Source organism: Phycomyces blakesleeanus (assembly GCF_001638985.1).
Source record: "Phycomyces blakesleeanus NRRL 1555(-) unplaced genomic scaffold PHYBLscaffold_14, whole genome shotgun sequence".
Classification (NCBI taxonomy): Eukaryota; Fungi; Mucoromycota; class Mucoromycetes; order Mucorales; family Phycomycetaceae; genus Phycomyces; species Phycomyces blakesleeanus.
In genome coordinates, this window is record NW_017265147.1 from 4,729 (window position 1) to 29,033 (window position 24,305).

At 36.0% G+C, this 24,305-nt stretch overlaps 5 protein-coding genes across 5 annotated transcripts; 1 reads left to right on the forward strand and 4 right to left on the reverse strand.

The window, feature by feature from the left end:
- Nucleotides 1-2,439: 2,439 nt before the first annotated feature.
- Nucleotides 2,440-6,127, reverse strand: PHYBLDRAFT_146826 (hypothetical protein; the record flags this gene model as incomplete). The annotated part of the gene is made up of 8 exons (XM_018431735.1): nucleotides 2,440-3,159; nucleotides 3,367-3,485; nucleotides 3,594-3,809; nucleotides 3,897-3,920; nucleotides 4,035-4,130; nucleotides 4,280-4,471; nucleotides 4,648-4,708; nucleotides 4,862-6,127. The coding sequence occupies 8 exons, from the start codon at nucleotides 6,125-6,127 to the stop codon at nucleotides 2,440-2,442; spliced, it is 2,694 nt and encodes an 897-aa protein (XP_018289887.1).
- A 3,853-nt stretch (nucleotides 6,128-9,980) lies between these two features.
- On the reverse strand, nucleotides 9,981-10,247 carry PHYBLDRAFT_94692 (hypothetical protein; the record flags this gene model as incomplete). The annotated part of the gene is made up of 1 exon (XM_018443863.1): nucleotides 9,981-10,247. A coding segment is annotated over one exon (267 nt), but the record flags the coding sequence as incomplete, so codon positions are not given.
- Nucleotides 10,248-12,271: 2,024 nt separating this feature from the next.
- On the reverse strand, nucleotides 12,272-15,999 carry PHYBLDRAFT_155659 (CCHC-type zinc finger transcription factor; the record flags this gene model as incomplete). Its single annotated transcript, XM_018433423.1, has 13 exons — nucleotides 12,272-12,396; nucleotides 12,748-12,930; nucleotides 13,092-13,241; nucleotides 13,417-13,513; nucleotides 13,626-13,829; nucleotides 14,013-14,175; nucleotides 14,329-14,465; nucleotides 14,564-14,717; nucleotides 14,864-14,955; nucleotides 15,116-15,233; nucleotides 15,320-15,449; nucleotides 15,548-15,764; nucleotides 15,985-15,999. The coding sequence occupies 13 exons, from the start codon at nucleotides 15,997-15,999 to the stop codon at nucleotides 12,272-12,274; spliced, it is 1,785 nt and encodes a 594-aa protein (XP_018289889.1).
- A 3,283-nt stretch (nucleotides 16,000-19,282) lies between these two features.
- PHYBLDRAFT_73505 (hypothetical protein) lies at nucleotides 19,283-19,921 on the forward strand (the record flags this gene model as incomplete). The annotated part of the gene is made up of 2 exons (XM_018442870.1): nucleotides 19,283-19,336; nucleotides 19,397-19,921. 2 exons carry the CDS (start codon nucleotides 19,283-19,285, stop codon nucleotides 19,919-19,921), a joined length of 579 nt encoding a protein of 192 aa, XP_018289890.1.
- Nucleotides 19,922-21,367: 1,446 nt separating this feature from the next.
- Nucleotides 21,368-22,573, reverse strand: PHYBLDRAFT_159190 (hypothetical protein; the record flags this gene model as incomplete). The annotated part of the gene is made up of 1 exon (XM_018433938.1): nucleotides 21,368-22,573. A coding segment is annotated over exon 1 (509 nt), but the record flags the coding sequence as incomplete, so codon positions are not given.
- Nucleotides 22,574-24,305: the final 1,732 nt, after the last annotated feature.

Consider the following 24,305-nt stretch of genomic DNA (forward strand, 5'->3'; position numbering starts at 1 on the left):
TGAGTGTGAACACAAAATGATACTCCTCGAATTACAGTAATCATTTACTCACGACGAAAACCGATAATTGTTCATGTGTTGTGTCACTGTGTTTTACTTGATCTTTTGGACCATCAGCTAACCAGTCAAAAGGTTATATTGGCGCTACTCCAAACGATTCGCAATGTTTAATGTATTGTCTAGAAAAAACAAGGAACGAAAGTATTTCTATACATCAAAACTGATTGAACCTACCCTTTTAAGAATTTATGTCTGCAAGCTTGGAGAAGTATTGTGCCTCAATTTGGAACTCAAGATCAGAAAATAAATAAACCTGAACCAAGCTAAGAGGGTTGGCAACATCTATATATACCCATGGATATAATAGATCCAATTTTGCAACAAATTGACCCGTAAACTTTTGGAGCTCTTTGTATACTATTCTCAGCATTAATACACGGGTGTCAATCTTTATAGTTGAGGAGGTAAAGTTTATTTATGTTTTTCTGTTATAGTCATTACTGTGGTTTTAGAAAGTTCACGTTTGTTCGTCCCGGACAAAATATTATGTGATCCTTGGTGGTATTGGTTTAACGAGTCAGAGGAAGAGGTGTTCATTGACTATCACACATCCTAAGACTTGGATGTGTTTGTATGTGTTAAAGGTGAGTGGATACTTCTTTTGGTTCTCCATATTAGAACACTCTGTAGATTTCACTAAGCCTTGTATTTATCTATGTTGTGAGCCAGTGTTTTGAAAACAGCCGAAAACGAATGCAAAATTGAATGTCGTATTTACTCGAGCCTAAATTTTATAAATTGTGTTTATGCGATTGTAAGAGCGTAAAAGATTTGTGATAGACCAATGCTTATTTTCCTGACAATTAAGTCAAGCAGCTAAAACGGTGCCATTTTCTTTCTTTCTTTTTTTAATGGCCACTCGAGTTTCAGATATATTGACCAAATTGGATCCACCAAAAGTTGTAAAAGAAAGGTAATAATAATATATATACATTTTGTTGGCCGTTTATTTCTATATATCTGCATAATCGCCTTTGTTGCTATCTACAAGAACCTCTCTAACAAGAAAGACAATATATCTTGCTTTCACTTAAAGAATACAATTGCTGTTACTGTTATTATTACTTTGTTCCACAGGACATTTATTATTTTAATTGAATATGCAAATGGTCAATTGGTACGGAGAGCCTTTCGTTTACTATAGGAGTATATATATAGTGATAAATAATATGAAAATTAATCATTGCTTCTCAATATTTTTTGAGCTTTGGATTACATAGATAAATGTAAATACTACAGAATAATAAAGAAGCAATAAAAGAATAGAGATTAAATAACATCGAATATTTGCGACTACAAAAATATACAGAATTGCTTTGTATACTGGTATTCTAAATACGAATGTGTGGAGGCTGCTGTTTCTTTATTTCAAGGCATTAGAGCTACAAAGTACTTCTGTCGCCCATATCAATGCCCTATATTGATAGCATCTCTGTAAAGAAAAATACCCTCAAGAAGTATATAAACATGGGAATAAAAATAAATTGCTAGAAATGTATTGTTGACTATTTTTACCTCTTGTAATCAAGATTTATATATAGCAGCGTACTTTTCTTATTCTTTGTACTGGGAGAATTGCTCTAACAGAAAAATGGTTAGATAGTTAACTGCCAAGACTTTACCGAAACTTACAAATAAGTGCTGTTCAAATATACATCTAATAATTATACACATTTAAGATATAAAATAAAATATAATTAATCTGAATAAAATTGGCTTATTTTAGGGCTAAGCTACTAAAAGCCTCTTTTTATTGGGGGGTTTCTTTTTTTTTTAAAAAAAAAAACTTTTATATTGAATATTATTCAAATGGTAAGTAAAGCATTGCTGCATCGAATTGTCAAGCACCGAGAACTGTTGAAACCGCTTAAATGAGGGAAATTACTCTATTTCAATAAAAATAAAAATAAAATAATATTATCTAATAAAGTTATTAAAATCCATTATATATTTACCAAGCTTTTATTATTTAGCGTTAATATCATTATCTTTGGTACCATTATTAAATAAACGTGTAATATGTTTTGCTTAAAAATAACGTTTTTCTTTATTCTCCAATTTTTCAAAAGAATCTATAAATCATTATTTTTACGTAAATGTGTTTGTAGTAAAAAAGACAATCGATATTTATTGAAAGGTAAATCAAGTAAATTAGTCTGGCTCTTTATTTGATAGTCAATTTGGAAACTATCTTCCTAATGTATATATTTATATTTATATTTATATGAATATGAGTGAGTGAGTGAGTGAGTGAGTGAGTGAGTGTACATGTTTTTTTTTGGTTAAAAAAATTAATTAGAAGAATATGAAGAATATGAAGAATAATAAAAATAATAATATGATAAAGATAGCAATATATATATATGTGTGCGTGTGTGTTTAATGCTCATTTACAAACAGTGGGTCCAGGCTCAACGGGTCAACATCAAATGGCTGGATCTCTAATTCGCGCGCCCAGACAAACGAATAATTGTCCCCATTTTGTAGTGTTACGGATGTTTGATCAGAGACCGATATGGACTGGCTAGTCCGTGGTGTGGCCGCTATGCTTTCTTCGGGATCTTCAAACAATGTGATAGAAAACGGTGAAGGCAGAGGTACTCGCGAGGACGCCTGGAGTCGTAAATTGGCCGGTGGTGTTTTCTTTTGCTGGGTTACAGAAGGATCCTGTCTTCTCAAGAGAGAAAAGAATGACCGATTCCGACCTGTCTCAAGTGTCAAACTTTCTCTTGGGGATGAAGTCACGAACCCACTTATGGCCACTGAGAGACTATCGTCCCGAGACAATCTCGGTTTGTCAGAGTAATCATCGCTACTGTCATCAGTGGGGCAAAGGGACAATGGGGGCAAGAAGGATAGATCAGTCGATGTTGAGGATCGGATCATGAGGTCCGGAATGGCCACAATCGCACGTCGATTGACATTGTCTTCTTGTGTCTTGTGCATGTCTCGAGAGAAAATCTTGTCAAAGTGGATAATAAGATCACGGAAAAGTCGCTGAGGATGCTTGTCGTGGATATTCTTTGTAGATTCTGTTACTGGGCGCAACAAAATTGGTCCAAACAAAGAAGCCAGTGCATTGAGACGAAAGCTGTCTTTCTTGAACAGTCTGTTGAGGTGAGGAAGGAAAACGAGTACGAAATTATATATAAAAGAAATTAAAAAAAAGAATAGGTGGAGGAAAGGGAAGGCAATATTTTTTTTTGTTTTGTTTTGGAGAGAAAATTTCCGGGTAAGCCAAGCTATGTCTTTGTCTTTTTTTTTGTTTTCTTTGTCAAGTTTTCTTGATCAATAGATAGTGAATACTTGCGTGTGAAAGTGGTAAATTATGGTCTTTAAGGTATAGAAATTAGCAGAAGCTAATGTGGTCATCATCTTGGCTACAGAAGTAATTCGACATTCTTCTTCGATACTCTGTTCATTATCTAGATAGATAGATAGATAAATAATATATAAAGTCAGAATTAGTACTCTTGTTCTTAGACAATATTCTTTTATATTGTGTTTCTATTTTATGATAATTTTAGCGTTACGTTGGAGGTATATTGTCTTTGCAGGCTCATAGAGCTCAAATGTCAACAGACATTCGGGTAATTCCAAAAGGTAGAGTCGTACAAGAGAAGCAAGTACCAAGACATCAAAGCGCTCTAGTTTGTCTAAAGCTGTCTTTTCTGGTGACACATTGAGTTCTTGACGGGCGGCGTGAACAAGATCTAGAGGCAGCATTGTTGTCCATGTCTTTTCTCGTTCTATGATTTTCAACAGCAGCAGAATAAAAATAATATTCAGCAAGAGTTAATAATGAAGGCTATGAACAGGTTTTGTGTGATATTCACCATCTTCATGAAGATCGGTTGTAGCTAATTAAAATGATAATTAAAATAAAATGGTTATTGTGTGTGAGTGTGAGTTTATCATATCGAATCTAAAAAGATACAAAATATAGATATTGTTTTTAACAGAACGGTAATTACCTGAGGCAATAGAGTTTATTGCATTGGCAATAAACGGTGGTACGAGGGATTGGTTGTACTGAGCTACCTCGTCCAAAGCAACTCCAAAGACTTGATCTTATTTGTGTATAAAGAAATGAACGTGTAACCATGAGCCACAATGGGTTTTTAGTAGTAAGTTTTTGATTTTTTTGTAGATATCATATAATAAGGTAAACATGAAGAAGAAAAAGAGAGTATTTATATATTAACAAGAAATAACTTACCAACAGCAGGTCCTTCATAATGATTTTCATACAATATTGGACGAGGACAAAATCGACCTGTACGATACTGCTCCACAATAAACTGGACTTCTTTGTCTGGACGAATGGCTTCTTGGTATATATTGATACAGTCATAGGTCTCGCTGAACAGTGGCAGTGTATTGGCAAGCAAAGTTGTTATCGTGGCAAATACTATATTGTGTGGTACATTATTATTATTAGAAATGAGATTTGGAGCAATTTTGGTCTATTTTTAAATTTTCAAAAGGAAACCAAAAAAAAAATTTGACCAAATAACAGACAATTTTGAAAGAAAAAGAAATACTTTATTATATATATATATATCTTTTTTGCTCGTGGTTACTTACTTTGCTTCAGGGTTTCGATACGCTCTAATTCGAGGTTCTCCATATCATCGTAATAAGACGACTAAAAGAGCAAAAACCAAATTATGGTGTGAGAATTAGATATAAAGATATAAAGATATATCGAATTAATAATATAACAAATAGCTAGTGTAGTTATTATTATTATGTGGATCTTAAAATTTCTATGCACTGTTTTTCTATATTTTATACTCACCAATGATTCTTCAGTCTGGAGTCTCATTTTCTCGGCTAATTGGACACTTTCACGATAGACTTTTTCGGCCATCATCATTTCTTGGTTTGCGAGCTGGAATTGCTTTTCCTGGTTTCGTTGGCTGCGTTGTCCGAGTCTTCCGAGCAGGCTAGTGAAGCTTCCGCCAGAATAAGTCAGATTACTGCTGATGCTGGCCGTGGGGCTCTTGAGGGGTTCTGTGAGATCGAGTGACTCGGCCATTGGAAAGTGATATCCTCCAATGCCATGCGGATGCACGCTGTAGATTGTGGTGTCGAGTGGTTCGAATCTACAGGAATTGCCTTTGAGAGGCTGAAGCATCTGGAGCTCGACGAGCTGGTGACACACTGCTATTGCTTCTTCGGTTGAGCTTCTGGGCGGCTGAATGTGTGGGTTGGACAGGGCAGCCAGGTGGTCTTTAATCCAGTCCAGGATAAGTTTGCCGTCCAGGTCGCCTGGCCTTTCTTTATGTAACTCGTCCAGAAGGTGCGCAATTTCCCAGTGGGGATGTTTCGCAGATCTCCCGGAAAGCGTGTGATGCAAGAAGCTGACCGAGCGTTTTCTGGAGGTCGGAGTCAAAGATGAAGAGGAAGACATGGTTGCGTTGCTGTTTCTGTTACTGGTGTTAGTACCGGTCGAAAGCGAGGGCATGAGAGGGTCAGATGGCCAGAGACTGTCGAGGGTTCCGCATTTGACATGATAGGCCGACTTGGCCAACTCCACTTTCTGAACTGCCTGTTCAAACGCAGAAATCTGCTTGTCCACACGAGATTTACTCTGATCCACGAGCTGTTTGTAGTGGCTCGAGAACCGTGAGAGAGGCTCGAGTACATCGTCTGTTAGGCTTTCGACACGAATTCGATGTCCACGCGCAGTTTCCTGGCTCTCGTCTTTGATTTTCTGGAAACATCTTTTGAGTCCGCCACCAAGATCTCTTTCGAATGCTTTGGGTATGTTGGTGTTGCTAACGTTGCTGATGTTGCTGGTCTGACTACTGATATTAGTACTGGTGCTGGTGCCGGTGCCGGTGCTAGTGTTAGGTTTGCTGATAACAATGGACTTGAGGTGGTCTACATAAGCTTGTTCAGCCGCCAACCGCCGTGTTACATATTCGGCGATCGCTTGGTTTTCTTCGGTTGATTGGGTCAGTTTTTTGTAAAGAACATCGACACCGTAAGAAAAATTTGGGGATCGGTCAACAGAGGCACTGGGTGACCAGAATGATGCCTGAAACGTAGAAGGCTGCATAGTTGAATAAGCAAAGGAACAAATGAGAGTAGAATGCAGACCAACTGAAAAATGAAAAAAAGCGATAAATTAAGATAAAGGATGGTTTACAAAAAAACAACAATAATTAAATAAATGAAAAGGCTATATATTTTTTATATATTTTTATTTTTGGTTACTATTATCGTTTGCTCTTGATATATTTATTATTTACTGTCACGCAACATAACCATAAATTGCAGAGTATAAAAGTAAAGAGCTTGCCTGTTGTTTTGTTACGAAAATCACAAGTTTTTATTTTCAAAAAATAAAATAAAAAATTAACACATACAAAATAGGAAGAAGCAGAAGCAGAAGCAGAAGTAGTAGTAGAAGAAGAAAATAGAGTATGTTTTCTAACATGAATTGATTAACTATTCTAGGCCAATTGTTTTTTTCTTCTTATATATATACACTCACAATCAAAAACGTTTCGACCCCCGCAAAAAATGCCTAAAAAAAAATCGAAAAAATAAAAATAAAAACATTGTTTTCTCCCAATATTATTAATCAAATCCAACATGCAAGACGCAAATTCAACAGAAAACACCCACGGATCATATGAAAAGGCCGATCCCTATAAATACGGATGCATCATGTACATGCATTAAGCAAATTACGGGGCGACCCAGATTTCATTGGTGGTTGGCATGAGTCTGTCAACTGTCAAGTACATCATTAAGAGAGTGGACGAGACAGGATCGCCCGAGCCAAGAAAAGGGTCCGGAAGACCTAGAAAGATTGACGAGAGGACAGAAAGACACCTTGTTCAAATAGTTCGTAAGGACCCCTTTGCCTCATTTTCTAGGCTAAGGGCTTCCTTAAAGAACATGGAGGTATTTGTCTGCAGAAAGACAATAATCAGTTGTCTGAAGCGTTTGGGCTTCGGATCATATATCGCAGCTCACATGCCAGCTTTAACCGAAAGCCACAAGAAAAGAAGGCTGGAATGGGCCGGTGAGCATGTGAATTGGACAGATGACCAGTGGAGAGGTGTAGTGTGGTCAGATGAATCACGGTTCACAGTTGAGGGTAATGATGGAGGAGCTAGAGCTATCAGGAAAGTCGGTGAAAGGTTCAAGGAAGAAAATATCATCGAAGGAACCAAGTGGGGGAAGGGTAGTGTGATGATTTGGAGCTGTTTCTGGGCCGGTGGTTTTGGCCCTTTGGTGTTCCTAGATGGTAACGTAAACCAAGACCAATACGTGAACACTTTGGCTCAGAACTTCCTCCCTTGGTTCCAAAATCTTTCGTGGGAACAAACCAGAAGCTTCGTGTTCCAAGAGGACAACGCCAGCTGTCATACTGGGTCGTACTCGAGGTGGTGGAAAGATAGCCATGAGATCCGAGGTTTTGACTACTGGCCCGCTCAAAGCCCGGATCTCAACCCCATCGAGCATCTCTGGTGGGCTCTCGAGAGGCGCATGAGTGACGAGAGGGCCAGTATTAACAATGTTGAAGATCTGAAGGTTGTAATGCAACGAGAGTGGCGAAGGATAGATCTCGAACTTTCGTCAACTTTGGCCGGAAGCATGCAGCATCGATGCCAGGCTGTAATTGAGGCCAAAGGAGGTCATACAAAATATTGATCTTTTATTTTTTTCTATATTTCAATAATAAACATATATATAATCTTTTATTTGAAGTTTGAATGCTTTAGCTTTTATTACTGAGGAGCAGTTGCATGTTGAATACATGCCATGATTTCTCTCATGCATTTTTTGGGCTCAGAGGTCGAAACGTTTTTGATTGTGATTGTATATATTATTTTGTTGTTGTTATAACAGATTAGTCTATGACATCAATGATGATAGACTGTTGTAGTGCTAATCAATTAGGCTTGATTTGATTCTTGTAAGACTGTTATTAAGTGATAGTTTCGTAATGGCAATATTTTATATTTAAAAGTATATGTTGTCTTGTAGATTTATTTATAAGAAGAAATATAAGCTTGTAAGATTTGATTGGAAAAGGAGTAGGAGTTGGGAAATTGTAGGCCATTTTGATCGGTCAAAAAGGATAATGTACATAAGGGGAGTAAGACAATAATAATATATAGGGTATAATACAAGCAATGCTGCAAAATATAAGAAAAAATATATGAATAGTAAATAACAATAGTAGTAAAGATAGTAGTAATGGAAGCAAAGTGAGTGTGAGCATAAAACAAAAAAGAGGCGTACATAATAACTGTTTTTCTGTTTTCTGCCTTTTGGTTTGTTTTCAAAGAGAACAGAACCGCAAGAACAAACAAATTAAATGTGTAAGGAAAAAGGAGAGTATTCTTGGTCTTATTCTTCCCTTTTCTTTTCTTTTGCTCGATTATTTTGTTAGTAAGAAGGAAGGAAAGATTAGGTGAGAATTGTAAAAAATAAAAAAAAAAGCAAAAAGAAACTTATTTTGAAGATGTCCATTTCATAGGCCTTGCACCAGTCATGTCATAAGAGGCATCGTCAGAACCAAACGAATCAATGGGTCCTATGGGGGACTCTGGGTCATTCAAGGTGAGTTCCTTTGAATCGTCTTCGCTAGACCGATTGCTTCTGCGTCTGGTATTGTAGACCGTCCTGCCACCCTTGACTTGCTTGTTGGCTCGGCGAGGAGAAAATCTTCTGACACTGGTGGTCAGTTTTCTTGTTTGTTCTCCGTCTTCATCTTGCTGTCGTTGTCGTCGTCGCTGTTGCTGCTGCTGCTGCTGTTGGGAAGGATAGGGTTCTGAGCTTCCTTGAGGAGAAGAACAACCGGTGCGTGATCGGCGACGCTCTGACTGACTGGATTTTTTGTATGTGAATGGGTTGGTTGACATCAACGACTCATACATATGATTAGAGCTTTTTGGTGATTCTACTCGGCGACGCTTTGTACTACGTGGAATGCCTGGAAGAGAAGATGACTATAATGTATGTATGTATATATATATATATATATTTATGTAAGTAAAGATGTATACATACAGACATACATATATATGTATATATATAAAAGTAAAGACGAAAAATCCGAGAAAGTAACAAATAATGTACGAAATGGATTGGAGATAAAGATCACACAATATCTCAAATTTGTGATTCACAATTCACAAGTCATTCATTCCATCGTATCTAAGCTTATTTTATTTTTTTTCTTCTTCTTCTTCTTACTACTATTATTTTGTATGTGTATATAGTGTGTATATAGTGTGTGTGTATAGTGTACATATAGTGTATACATATATTGCGTATATATATAATATATATATAAATAAATGATATGCATCTAGTGTGTGATATTTACCATGAGACTGTTGGTGTGGGCTTCCTGAGGACTGTTGCTACTACTTTTACTGCTTTCTGCGTCTCCGTCGGCCGATCCGCTGGGAGAGTTATTATTTCTGTGAAGATCCCTGCTAGAGCTGGAATCCACCATGCTTCCATTGCACAACTGTTAAGTCGGTTGGACAACACTCTGGCAGTGTAAAAGCATACCTGCTGGTTGATCCCTGTTTGGCTCGTTGTCTTGCTCGTCCAATCTGACGATTGTTGGCTTCTTGCTTCGACGTGAAATCCTTGAGGTAAGCTTGGTATTTCTAAGAATATAAATGTGATAAATAACCCAAGATTACAATTGAAAGAGAAAAAAAAATGTATATGTATATATACACATATAAAAGGGCTTCCTGTTCCTGTTTCTTCTTACTCGAAAGAATATTGATAGTAATAATGATAGTAATGGTAATAATGATCAAGACCATAATTCTCATCATTATCATCATTATCATAATAGTGTGCCGCTTTTTTTATCTTTTTTTTTTCTGTTTTAAGAAGCACTGAATTACTTTGTATTCTGGTGTTTGTCTGTAACGTTCAAGCGCAGAGATATATTCATCCTTTGCCTGCATAGCAGTGCGTTCATACGACTGTTTTTCTTCATGACTCAGGTTCTTCCACTGGTCTCCGACAAACTTGGCAATTGTGGCAAATGACATGTTCTGGTCCCTGAGCTGAGCCCTGGCGTTGTTGGAGAACATGATGTATGCGGACGGTGGCTTGATTGGCGCATGCTTGTCGCTTTTTGGATGGCGTCTGTATTTGCGCTTGGGTTGGTTGCTTGGGGTGTCTGTCGAGGCTTCGTCGTCGTCATTGGACGAGAAGCTGTTGCTTCGTATGCTGGTATTATTGGTGTTGGTGTTGGGATTGGCATTGGTGTTGATCTTTCTCGGCACACGTTGGGAGGAAGAGGATGCGGTATCGACTGAACTTGGGACGGTGGAGGACATTGAGCCATATCCACTTGTGTGTGCGCCGTGTGAAAAGTGTGTGGCACTTCCGGTAGTACTGCTGTTACCACTTATACAAGAACCTCCATTGCCATTATTGATATTGTTGTTATTGTTCATGCCGTTGTTGTTATTTCCACCACAGCTGTTACCACTATTGATGTTGTGGTTGGTATTGCCGTTGTTGTTATTGCTGCCGATACCAACACCGAGACCGATGCCTCCCATTGATCCATTGTGTGATCCAATTAGACCCTTTCCGATATTGTTTTGAGTAGAGTTCATTCGATGGTCTCTGAGCATACCACCGTTGCTGTTATTGTTATTGGGCGCCATTGGCAATGTAGTACACATAACTACCGGGGAATCAGCTTAAAGTGAATACAATAAGAAACATTAATTGATGAAAGCCAAAAGAAGGTTTTGTCTTTTGTCTTCTTCCAAGGGTAGACCGAACAAGTGACCACAAAATGATAATAATAAAAATATTCTTCTATTGATCTTTACTGTATATAAATAATAAAAGTACTTACATGAGCGGAGTGGGTTAATATCCAGAGGCTGGTTTCTTGGAACACCTTTGGCAGAAGCAATCTCCCTTTGAATTACCTAACAAATTAAAATAAGTAAATAAAGACTGAATCCGATTAGAGGGGTTTATTTTATTTTATATAAAAAAAAAAGCTAATATATATACAGAATCCCATTACATACCCTGCGATGTCCACGTTTGATTTGCATGTCTACCATATCATTTTCTGTTATCTCATAAATCTATTGCACAAGTTAGAAAGACATTGATTTAGGTTTGTTGGATCTTACGGATGAAAGGGTATCAAAACCTTCGGCAATAAAGGCTGGTAGATAGTTTGACAGGTTGCAGCGTTCAAGAAAATCCTGAGTTTGACGATGACCGGGGTCTGTAATGTCAAATGGTGTGTCGGGTTCGTCCATGCCAAAAGGTTCCATTGTGTGGTAGATTGTTGGTTGTGGGTGTGGATAATAAATAATAGTGGATGGGGTTTGAAATGTGAAATGTAAAAGGTCAGAAAAATATTAGTACTAATTATTAATAGCAGTCAAGTAGATATTGAATAATAGGATATTTGAAGCAAGGTAAGGCAAGGCAAGGCAAAGAGTAATGTAGATTAAGGGAAAGAAGGGAAAGAACGAGAAATAATGGTGAATAGTTTGGATGGTATTTATACAAATTCTCGAGGTTTCATATTATCCCATTCTAATCGATAATGAGAAAAAAAGAAAAAAAAAAGAAAAAGAAAATAGTCAAACACCGCCTTGTCTTTTTGTTCTTTATGACTTCTGGAAACTTCTGAAGGAGTCTTTTTGTGCTCACAGTGTAAACGGGGTGGAGATCCTCTTCCTTTTTTCTTTTTTGGTGTTTATTTTTTGCCTTTAAGAAGAAGAAAGTAAACGAAGTACTCGAAATTATGAGCACCAAAAAAATTTTCACCATGAAATGACAATAGAGAGAATTGCAAAATTCCTTAATATTCTGCATTCGTAAATACGCTACATTTTATTTCAATTGTGCTTTTTATATATATATCTTAATTGTTCATTTCATTTCATTCCATTTCTTTGGCTTCAATTCTTTTATTTTTATTTTTATTTTTATTTTTATTTTATAATAGTAATAATTCAATGCAAATTTTGAACGAACGAGACAATAAATCTTGAGCGTAATTTAAAATAAACGAGTATTATCCCGATTTGGGATTCGCTGGAAATCTGAATCGGAAGGAAATCAAGCATCTCGCGATGATGGCAAAAACTACATCTTTTTTTGTTAATAAGAAAAAACTAAAAAAAAAAAACAACAACTAAAAAACTAAAATAATAATAAAATAAGATCAGAAATCCGCACGATCTCCTGCATTCCGTCCGCTCATAATTGCCCCCATTTGCTGTCTTCTTTGCTGTTCCAATTTAGGGCAATCATTAATACGATGTCCCAATCCACCACAAAATGTACATCCTAATAATAATAATAATAATAATAACAATTATGTGCAATAGAGAAAATACAAATATAGATGTTAAGTAAGTATATGTATATATGTATATATGTACATATGAATTATTCGATTAATAATATATATATATATTTAAAGAGATGATCGTATTACTATTCTACTCTAGAAATAAAACTAATACTACTACTAATGATAATGATAATGATAATGATAATGCCACAATTATCACAAAATATTACTACTGCTATTACCATTAATAGTAATACGTGTGGTAATAATGGTAGTAGATAGGTATATAATATATATAAAAAAATCACTAGTACAAGTACAAGTAAGAGTATTGTATAACTCACCTCCTGCTAAACCATATTTCTCGCTGGGATCGTCCATAGCCGCCAGGAATGGTGGTACACGCTGCTTTGCTTCTCTCAATAGATGCTTCAAATCTAGGCGAATTTGTTCAGAGCAATGTTGATTGATAAACGTAGTAGCAACACCAGTCTTTCCACTACGACCAGTACGACCAATTCGATGCACTTTAAAGTTTTTTTTTTTTTTTTTTTTTTTAAGAAAAAAAAATCCAAATCCAAATCCAAATATTTATATTTATATATAAAGTATATTAGTATTTTAGCCATCTTTCCAAATATAGAAGAATCCTAAAGTCTTTTATATAATGTATGTATATATTTCTTACCATAATCTTCAATTTCCTTTGGCATGTCATAATTAATAACATGTTGAATCTGTGCAAAATCAAGACCCTTTGATGCTACATCTGTTGCAATCAAAACATCCTTTTTGTATTCCTTGAATGAACGGATTGCAAATTCGCGCTCTTCCTGTGCTACAAGACAGCAAAGCAAATATCAATATCAAATATTTACACATAGTATTCAACCAGCCAAAATTATCATGTATGAACAGTCCTTTTGCCCAGTACTTGATTTATTTTTGTTTTGGTTGCCTGGTTGGTTCCTTTCCAAACCATATATTATGTTCTCATTTCTCACTCTACTTACTTTTTCCTCCGTGAATGGCAACACCCTCAACACCCTTCAATAGCAAGTATTCATGGATATCATCTACATCGTTTTTGTTCTCTGCAAACACGAGTACCTATTAATTTATCATTGTTTGTTGTTTAGTAGTTAATATATGTATATATTTGTTATTTTTTTTTTAAAAATAATAATAATGTATAATACATATAAATATATGTATTACTTACAGGTGGGGGAGTCTTTTGAAGACATTCAAGTAGATAGACCATCTTGGCCTCCTGTTTTACATACTCGACCTCCTGAATAACGTCCAGGTTAGCAGCACCAGCACGACCCACGTTCACAACAACTGGTTGCACTAGAGCAGACAATGCAAAATCTTGAATCTTCTTTGGCATAGTAGCAGAGAACAAGAGTGTCTGACGCTGAGACTAATATGATATGATATGATATAATATAATATAATACAGAACGGAAAAATAAGGTTGTTTGTATTAAACTTTGGGTTTAATGAAAATAAAATAAAATACAATAGAAGAAAATAGAAGAAAATAGAATAGAATCGCATTGCATAAAATCCGTATATAAAATATAAAGCATAAATAATATCTTACCTTGAAATAAGACATGATGTTTCTCACATCGTCTTCAAAGCCCATATCAATCATTCGATCAGCCTCGTCCATACACAAGTACTTGCAAATATCCAAATTGAACTTCTTTTTTGTCAACATGTCCATCAATCTTCCTGGTGTAGCTACAACCATATGAGGTCCTCTAAATAAAATATGTAAATATAATACAGATTGATATTCAGGTATATACGATGATGATAGTAACACTAATGGCACTTTGTTCTTTTTTTTTGCGAGTGTAGTAAGTGTGGTATATTGTATCTATAGTACATATGTATTAAAGGGTATGAATTACCTGTTTAATACATCAGATTGTTCTCCCATATTAATACCACCAATACAAAGCAATGATCGAAGATGAGGGAAACCCCCCTTTGCAAGTTTATCTGCCATTAAACAGAGACCTTCATGGGTCTGACGGGCCAATTCACGCTAATAATAATAATAATAATAATAATAATAATAATAATAAAACACCCAAATTGATTAATTTCCCTTCTTTTTCTTTTTCTTCTTATTTATAAACTTACCGATGGGCACAAGATCATCCCGATTGGGCCTTCTCCTTTAATAAGTGGTAATCTTGTCTCAGCCTCAAGAGCAAACATTACCAATGGCAGAGAGAATGCCAAGGTCTTTCCGGATCCTGTAAAAGCAATACCAATCATATCACGGCCAGAAAGACTATGACAAACATACAGGAAACAAGTGAATATAGTGAATATAGTGTCATTGTTGTTGCTCATATTTGATAAATTTATGTATCATAGCATAGCATAGCATGGCATAGTATGTAACTGTAGTTTGTCTTGATCCACTCTAATACTTACGCTACAGGCAATCCCTGGACCTGAATAGGTGTAGGTTTACTGATCTTCTTCTCTTTCAGGTACTCTAATATTGGCTCAGGAAATCGCATATCCTTTGTTTTTTTTTTGGTGTTTAAATAAATTGTCAAGTAACAATGATCAATAAGCAATAATCAGTATAATATATTATATCTTAAGTATCCAAGATACATTTATGTAAATGTGATTTGTTGCCTAGGAAGAACAAATAGAAGAAAAGACAAAAGGGCTTACTCTAAAATTCATGATTGGCGGTACAAGATTATCACCTTCGATAAGAATGTGAAATTTGTTGCGTGCTTGCATGTGTTGCTCTTCAGACATATCCCGTATATACTTTGGTGGTTCCCATCTAGGATTAACACACACACACAAAAGAGAGAGAGAGAGAGAGATTAATATAGTATATTATCATTATTATTATATCTGTTTACTTACGATGTCTTTATTGGTTCTGTGTAGAGTACACCAGATGCTGCTTCCTGGACAGACACAAGAGCTTTGTGCCGTGCCTGAGCATCCTCAATTTTCTTTTCTTCTTCAAGACGTTTTTCTTCTTCGGTCTTTTCTAAAATAAATAATGGTAATAAAGAATTAGGCCAAAGGAATAAATAATCAATGGATGCTATTATTATTATTATTATTATTATTATTATTATTATTTACCAGGAAGTGTGTTGTTGCGTCTCTGTTCGACTGTTTGATCCAAAAGACTCATTCCAGATCGAGGACCGGCAGTTGATGGCTCTTCGTCTTCGTACTCTGGTCTGGGTGCAGGTTCGGCAAGACGTCTCTGTGTAGCATATTTGTGCAATTTTTCCATGCGTCGTTGCTTGACAGACACATAGGGAACGTAATCATCTTCCTCTCTTTGCTTATTATTCTATATTTTTTATTTGTTTGAAAGTACACAGAAATGAACAATTATAAAAGTAGATGAGTATGTATGTTGATTGAGTGATCTTGCATTATTCTTCTTTATGATCGTGATCGTGATCGTGATCGTGATTGTTATCGTTATCGTTATCTTGATTGTAATTGTAATTGTAATTGTCTAATCTTTAACAAGTATGTATATAATAAATGACAAGTTTTGTGCTTACAGTTGAATCGCTCATCTGATCAATTTTATTATTATTATTATTATTATTATTATTATTTTCACTCTCTATATATGTATATATTGTTGGGCTTCTTTATATTTGTGTATGTATATTATACACACACGTATAATATAGATATGGATGGGTGTATATATTAACTCACTTCACCTTACTTTATTTCACTCTCTCACACACACAAATTAAAATTTATTATGCTATAATTGGCTGAATAAGTTAGACAGCTTGGATTGAAGCGTGAAAGTGTGACCGTCTATCTGAGAGCAGTCATACGTCAAGTCGAACATGCTTTTGCACGCGAATAAATAAGTGAAAAAGAAAGAAAAGAGTTATCTGATCCTGTACACACATATATATATTATATTATATTTCTCGGGTTCTATTAGACTTTTATAGTTTATTTATTCTCTTTAAAGAAAGTTAATGCTTCTACTTGTCTCGACAGTTGATAAATATAATTTACTAAGCATTGATCATATACTCTTGAAACGTAAAGAATCCAAGTAGATTATGAATAAACCCGAAAAGAGAAAGAGAGAACGGCAAGTACATAGAATAGTTCGATTAGGTTTCGTAGAATGTAGAGAGATTTTAACTGCACTGTACTGTACTGCACCATATTATCTTATATTATGCTATGCTATTCCAACAAATCAACCACCCACTTATATATATAATCTATGCCCATAAATAAGAATAATTTCTTAAAGATATTGCTATTAGCACCACCAATAGTAATAATACTTATCAAGAAGAATCTTTAATAGATTTGGAGTTTTGTAATTTGTACAATAAAAAAAGTGTCAAAAAAATATATGTAGTAAATTGTAATAAATGATATTTATTGCTATTATTTTTTTGTCATAAAAAAAAAACATACCACTTTGCTGTGATATAAAATATAAGCAAATTTGAGTCGCCCCCCTCCTACTTTTCCCCTTTTTGTCTTTTGTTTTTATTGATTCTACAAAATGTTCCGACAATTTGAAACAAAGATGTAAGAGTTTGTTTGTTTGATTGTTTGATTGGGAATATTAAATACAACTGATGAATACTATATCTGGGGTTATCTCCTTGCTGAATACATATAGGCATTTTGCAGAAAACCAAGTTTAGATTGAATGGTAAGATCTGATACAAAACAGATCTTGGAAAACAATAGTCAAAATGATCGTCATTTACACAGCCTTGTAATTTATTTCATACACGTGGGTCCAAGATATATATATATTTGGCCGAATCACTATCACTATCATTCTTTTTATTTATTTATTTAAAAAAGAAAGAAAGAAATAATAGCGTGCGTGTGAAAGTATTTTTTTTTTTTTGGATTTTCTGTTGTGGTTGAAATTCGGCCACGAGCCAGGTAAGAAAAAAAAATAGTATTATTTCTCTTCTTCTTTGATTAGAAGCTGTCCTACCATGTGTTTTACATATATATATATTATATTATTATATTATTTTAACTAGCATCAGATGTTCTTTTCCTATGAAATTTACTCACCTTGGCCTCATTCTAGCATAGTGCCAATGCAAACTGCCAATTCAACCAACCCAAACAAGTAACAATATATATATAAAAACAGTTATATTGTGGTATCAGACAAGTTTAAATTTCATCTATTTTAATATAGACAGAAAAAGAGACAAGAAGAAAAGAAACAAAGAAAAGAAAGGGCAAATAGTTAGTATCCTGCTTAAATCCTTGGGAACATTTTAAAATGCCTGTGAAAATATATAAAGTAGAATAAATTTAAGAAAGTGCTGCTGTAACTTATATTACACTATATGGTACTATGCCGTACTTTACTGTCTTGTAACCAGACTACAATGCACTGCACTTTATTGTGATAGTGTGATGTATGATACTGTACCTTGTTGTACACCTTTATGGCCAGTGCAGACCCAGAAAAGGATATAAATTGTGGATAAGAATTTATTTATTTATTTATTTTTAAAAAAGAAACGCTCGGACACTATTGGCCATTTTGTGAATGCAAATCCGGGTGTGAATTAAGTATGATTTTTTCATATTTTTGATTTTCAAACCTAGACTAGAGTTGCACTAGATTGATTGATTACAAGCAATGAAGCAAGTGAGTAAACCAAGTATTAGATGTATGTAAGTACGTATGTGCATACATACATACATATAAAAGGAGTTTATTTGACTCTTAATTATATAGCTACATATTGATTATTGATAGTACTAATGGTCATGGTCATGGTAATGGTTATGATAAAGTTTACATTTAAATAGATAGACAGATGATAAAGAAACTTTTATTTTGACTGATATTGAATATGTTGATTTTTTACGATTAGTTTGATATTTAAAATCAAAATGATTTGAATCATTTGAATGAATCAACGAATAAATGCAAGTCTCGATGGATTTCAAACTCGTGGGCTTTTTTCTTTTTCTTTTCCATGCAATAAAATTATAATAAGCATAATATATATATATATATCTTTTACATACAAACACAGATATAGAAAGTAAAGAGGGAGAAAGTAGAGAAGGCAGAGAAAGGCAAGTAAAGCGGTAAAATCGCACGTTGTTATTTCAACCCATTCTCATTGCGCGCCAAAATAGACTCTTTTAAATATAGACATGTATTGAACAGCAATAATCAATAGTCAATACAATATCTATATCTATAACTATGGCAATGGTTGCTAGGCAGTCACAGAACTCTTATTTCTTAATTTATTTATTTTTGGTCAAATAAGACGATAATTATGATGATTATGATGATAGTAATTGTGAATATTGTGTGGTTAAGCCGCCACCAGAATGATAAGCAACCAACACGTGTTGGACAAGCGTATTAGAGACCGACTTTTTTTTTGTGTGTGAGAGCGTGTAATGGATATAATTTTCTCTTTAATACAGTGCAAATGGACCGTTCCGTCATTAACAGCCAATCAAATCACTCATAGCCTCCAACTGCACAAAGAAAAGAAAAAGCAAGGAAACAAGATTTGCCCAGCATCGCACTATCATTCAGGGGCACAGACAAAAAAAGAAATAAAATAAAAATAAAAAATATAGTTAAGATAGATAGGTGAGATATACAGTAACCAAATATATTATAATAATAATTTTTTTTGCCCCTCCTTTTTCCGAGGTGGGGGGTGAGAGAGAGAGAGGGGAAAGAAAAAAGAAAAAAAAAAAGAAAGGATTGAAATCTATATATAAAGCACCCCACCCAACAACCATCTTTAATAAATATCACCACTTCTTCTACTTTCACTTCTTTTAGTTCTTTTATTTAACATGAGCGATCTTAACTGGTGCACTTATTGTGACAAATCAGTCAGCTCTTTGTCTGTAAGTCTTTAATATAAAATAATAATAATATATGATGTTTTATTGATTGAATCTCTATAGGACTCACTTTACTGCTCTCAAGAGTGTCTCCGTTCCGACGCATTAAACCACCACCCTTTACTCGGTTACGATTACGCTGAATTCAAAGACTTTCCTCGATCATCACCATCACCAGGACTCTCTCCTTCATCAACCTCGAGCTCAGCATCAACACCTCCACTTTCACCAGTCCCATCATATACCTTACCATCTCCCCATATCCACCAGTCCCAGTCCCAGACCAAAATCCAGACCCAGAACTTGATCCACAGTCTGTCGAAGAAGCAGATTATTGAAGATCGTCTTGGTCGTCTATCTCCCCCATTATTTGATCTTGGACCCTGCAAACAAACTCTCATTTACACAAAATCATCATCAACATCATCATCAGCATTATCATCTTCATATTCTTCGTCTTCATCTTCATCATCAGCAGTTTCTTTATTATCATCATCATCAACAACAAAAGCAACAAAATTAGTAGCACCAACAGCGGTACGAGGACAAGGACTATATAATGCTCCAAAACGCAGCATCTTCTTTTAAACATTTATCAACCCAAAAATCCCAAAATCCCAAAAAAATAATAATAATCTTATTGCATTTTTTTTTGTACATATCCAAAAGAGAACAAAATCTCATTCCCATTTGACAGAATACATTACATTACATTACATTACAAAATAATAAAAAATATCGTATGATTCAATTAATGCCAAAAAATTATTATTAACAATTTATTCGCAATCTTCCTTTAGGTCTGACTCACCCACCTACCCCCAATTCCATCATGCAACCCATCATATTTTCATACAATGTCTTTAGTGTTTTAATGAATAAATGAACATTCTATTGGCTTCTGTGAACCAACCAAGATTTGGCCAAAATTGTCCAACTGACTTTTTCTTTTCTTTTAAAATTCTACACATCATATTATAAGATTTGAAATCAACTCCACTCCACTTTTACTAGCTCTTTAAACTTCTTCCCACTCCTTCCTACTTCCCCTTTATATATATATATATATATTATGTATTATAAAGGGCTCTCCCTTGATGTCGTTTATCCAGCCAATCATACTTGGTGTGGGTGCAACTGATATATATATATATGTGTGTGTGTGTGTGTACATACATACATTTTTGGGTGTTGGAATATGGCGCCGGCTTCATCGAATGATTAAATAAATAAACAAACAAACAAAATATATAACATTAGAGCATCTTGTGCGTGTATTTTTTTCTTTAACTAATCTATATACTTTATATACATAAAACGACCCTTCTTTTCTTTCTTTACTTTCAACACCCCCCAAAAAAAAACACACCAAACCTAACCCCTCTTTCGATATATTTTGGAATACTAAATAAATATATATACACATGTGTATTATATGATCGGCGCTTGGCGAACAGACCCCCACTAGCCAGCCCACACACCATTATGACATCAAGCAATAAAATATTAATAAATTTCGGATAAATTTTTTATATATATATATATATTTAAAAACTGTTCCTAGCAAAGGATATAGAATTAATGAATAGATGTCATGTATCCATAGTGATAAAAATAATTGTTGTCGAGATCTTGAATTCTTTAGAGATTGCAATCATTTGAATCATATACTTTTATTTTATTGTTAGTTAATCAATACTTCTTCAAAGCCATTTTCTTTTTATCAAGGCGTTGTATCCACATTTCTGGGATAATCGGAATAACTTCTCGGTCTCTCGGACTTCGGTCTTGCTCAGCCTCTAACAGCTTTTGCTTGTATTCCTCATACATCATCTCTGAAACACTTTGTCGGATAACATCAGCCCCAAGCAGCCTCTTATCTATATCTGGCTGTCGGTTACCGTACGATTTCGAGACCTCCATCAGACCCGGTTCGGGCAAGACGAATCCCAGCACCATATCCGAGCTTCTCTTTCCTGTCCCTCTTGTTTCTTCGCCCACTCTTTCTACTCCTTCTTCATGCCCCAATCCATCACTAGTCCGAGAATACACACTACCCAAACTTGCCAGACTGGATATACTGCCCGGTCGAGAACTCGATCGCGAAAGAACACTGTCTCGTCTGGCCGGGTAAGATCCATCACTCTGAAAGCTTTCAAATGATAATCTTCGTGACCTTGTAGAGCCATGTTGTTGCTGTAACAATAACTGCTGTAGCTGCAAGGGCTGCAAGGGCTGCAAGGGCTGCAAGGGCTGCAAGGGCTGTTGTTCTTCAGCTGCCCCCACCACATACTTTTCAATTTCCTCCGAAAGTCGGGGTTCTGTGACTTCATAGCGATAATTGAGCACACACCGCTTGACATGGCGTGGGTTGAGTAACTCCAGCGATCCCAGCGTTTCGATAAATATACTCGTGTCAGACAACTGAGACATGCACTGAAGGAACTGGAGCAGCTGTAGAACCTCTCCAAAAAAGTTGGCTGTCTGTCTTTGCTTTTGGTGTCGCTGGCCAGCCAAGGTCTTTTTGTTCGTCCGTACCCATTCTTCAATACTAGACAAGTTCATTCTGATCTGCAGAGCCTTTGATCGGCAGAGATACTTTCGGTTGTTTACCATCCGGCTGATCATCTCTCCCGACACATAGTGCAGCGACTGGCCAACAACCTGGCTAATGATATCTGGCTGGACACAATAAGATTGCAGCAGCTCCACAATCGACCTTAACACATTGACAACCGAACATGGCGATTGGATTCTTCCCGGACTCTCACACGTTCCCCGATCTGTTCCTGCAGATCCGGATCCTGTTGTATTTGTATTTGTGGTTGTGGTTGTGGTTGTGGTTGTTGAAGCAATAATCGAGTGACGAGACCGGCGGCGGAAAAATCGATGCCAGTCATTCGCAAAATTCACTTCTTCCATCATGCCCTGTATTGCCTCGTGGTCAAGTAACCCAGGCTCGATCACCTTGTCCAACTGTCTCTCGCAGTCCAGAACTACGAGCTCATAGCACCTTGTCACCAGGTCTCCAAGGCGATCTTGGTAACGCGTTGTCGAAATCGCAAGTCCCTCGTCTCTGTCCAAGTATCCCAACAGCTGGGATATATTGGCCATCCAAAATATCAGTGTTTCTGCATCTCGTGAATTAGACTACAAAAAGAAATCAATTATAATTAATTAATTAATTAATTTTATTTTTTTAAAAAAAAAAAGATTAAACAAATATATTTTATACTTGCCTTTATTGTCTTGGCTAGTCTGGCTATTGCACTGTCCAGAAACACATTGAGCAGTTCACGACTCGAATAATAATATGCAAACCGACAGCAAAGAAACAGGATATTTGCCGGAACCCACAGGTCCTGTCTGGATTCATCCGACAAAATACTGCTTGCTTCACCAATCGCAACATCTAGAATGTGGGCCGTGTCGTCCTGACTAAACACGAGCATCTGGTCCAGCAAACACTCATCCCACACAAAACTGTGCATCGATTCCATCAAGGCCTCGCAGTTTTCCAGCTCTGCTTCCTCCCATTCACTATCATACTCATCCTCATCGTCGTCATCATCACTTGAAAACTCTTCGCTTTCACTATTGATTTCACTTTCACTGTCTCTGCTGCTATTACTTTTGTGATCTTTATTAGAGCCTTTGTTGTCTAGGGATTTCGGTTCACTGGATGATCGAACGACAGGCTGTGATGATGGCGACGGCGATGGCGACGGTGTTTCGGTATATTGACTATATCCATCAAATGTTGCACCATAATAGAATTCAATCGGATCTATCCAGACTGTTGCTGCATTTGTTGTTGGTTGGTTGTTTGTTGATATGGATGATTTCTTTATTTTGGATTCAACCTTTCTTGGCTTTCTTGGCTTTGATTTTGGCAGTAAAGGTGGCAGGGCGGCAAGAACGGCGGTACTTTCATGCTGCATGATTCCGTACACTGACCATCCCCTGGCCGTAAGCAAGTCTGTGGACGCTCCACGACTCAGCAAGAGTTTCATTACCGATGTATGGCCATTAATAGCAGCCCACATTAAAGCACACCAACCCTCTTTAATAATAACAAAACCAAAAAAATATATATTTATATAAAAGTTAAAACAAAAAGATTCTTTCTAATAGATGTATATATGTAAAAGGAAGTAAGGAGTTAAAAAAAAAAGTCAACTTACTTTTGTCTTGGCCATTTACTTGTGCTCCATGATCCAAAAGTATTTTAACACAGTCTAGGTGTCCCAAGCAGGACGCATAGATGAGTGGAGTGGTGCCATCAGTAGGGTCGTCGGCCGCATTGATATCCAGGAGTGGCTTTAAGGACGGACTGGTTAGGATTTCTTCAAGTGTCTTGGCATGGCCACAGGATGCAGCACGGCCGATGGATTTCCTTAGGTTTAATTCCTCTTCACTGATTGGCCTGACAACTATTTCTTCCTTTTGTTGCTGTAGTGATAAATTACTGTTGTTTGATAATGCTGGTGATGCTAGATATGACAACGATGCTGAAGATAATAATATTGGAGAGGATGATGATGGTGACAAGGGCGATAATATTGATGAAGAAAAAGGGGAGGCAGATGATAGAGGTGATGAAGATGATGGTTGTAATAGCTGTGATAACTGTGGTGGACGTACTCTTAATGGTGTTCTTGTTTTTTCTGGTTGTGGTTGTGTATTGTGCAGATTATTGGTGTTATTAATAATAAAAGAAGATTGTGGGTCTTTTACTTTTAATTTTGCCGAGGGTGGATGTGATCCAATGGTTTCGGGGTGCATAGGATAGGAAGCCCAGGTATCCATTGTTTGTGGAACTGAGACTGGTGTGGATGATCTTTTACTAATTTTCTTGGTTGCATTTGTCATGGTCGTATTTGGAGCTGTATTCGTAGATGTGGTTGTGGGGGAGGAAGCTTGTGTGACTGAAAAACTAGAATATGCAGGTAAAGACGATGTGGATTCTCGG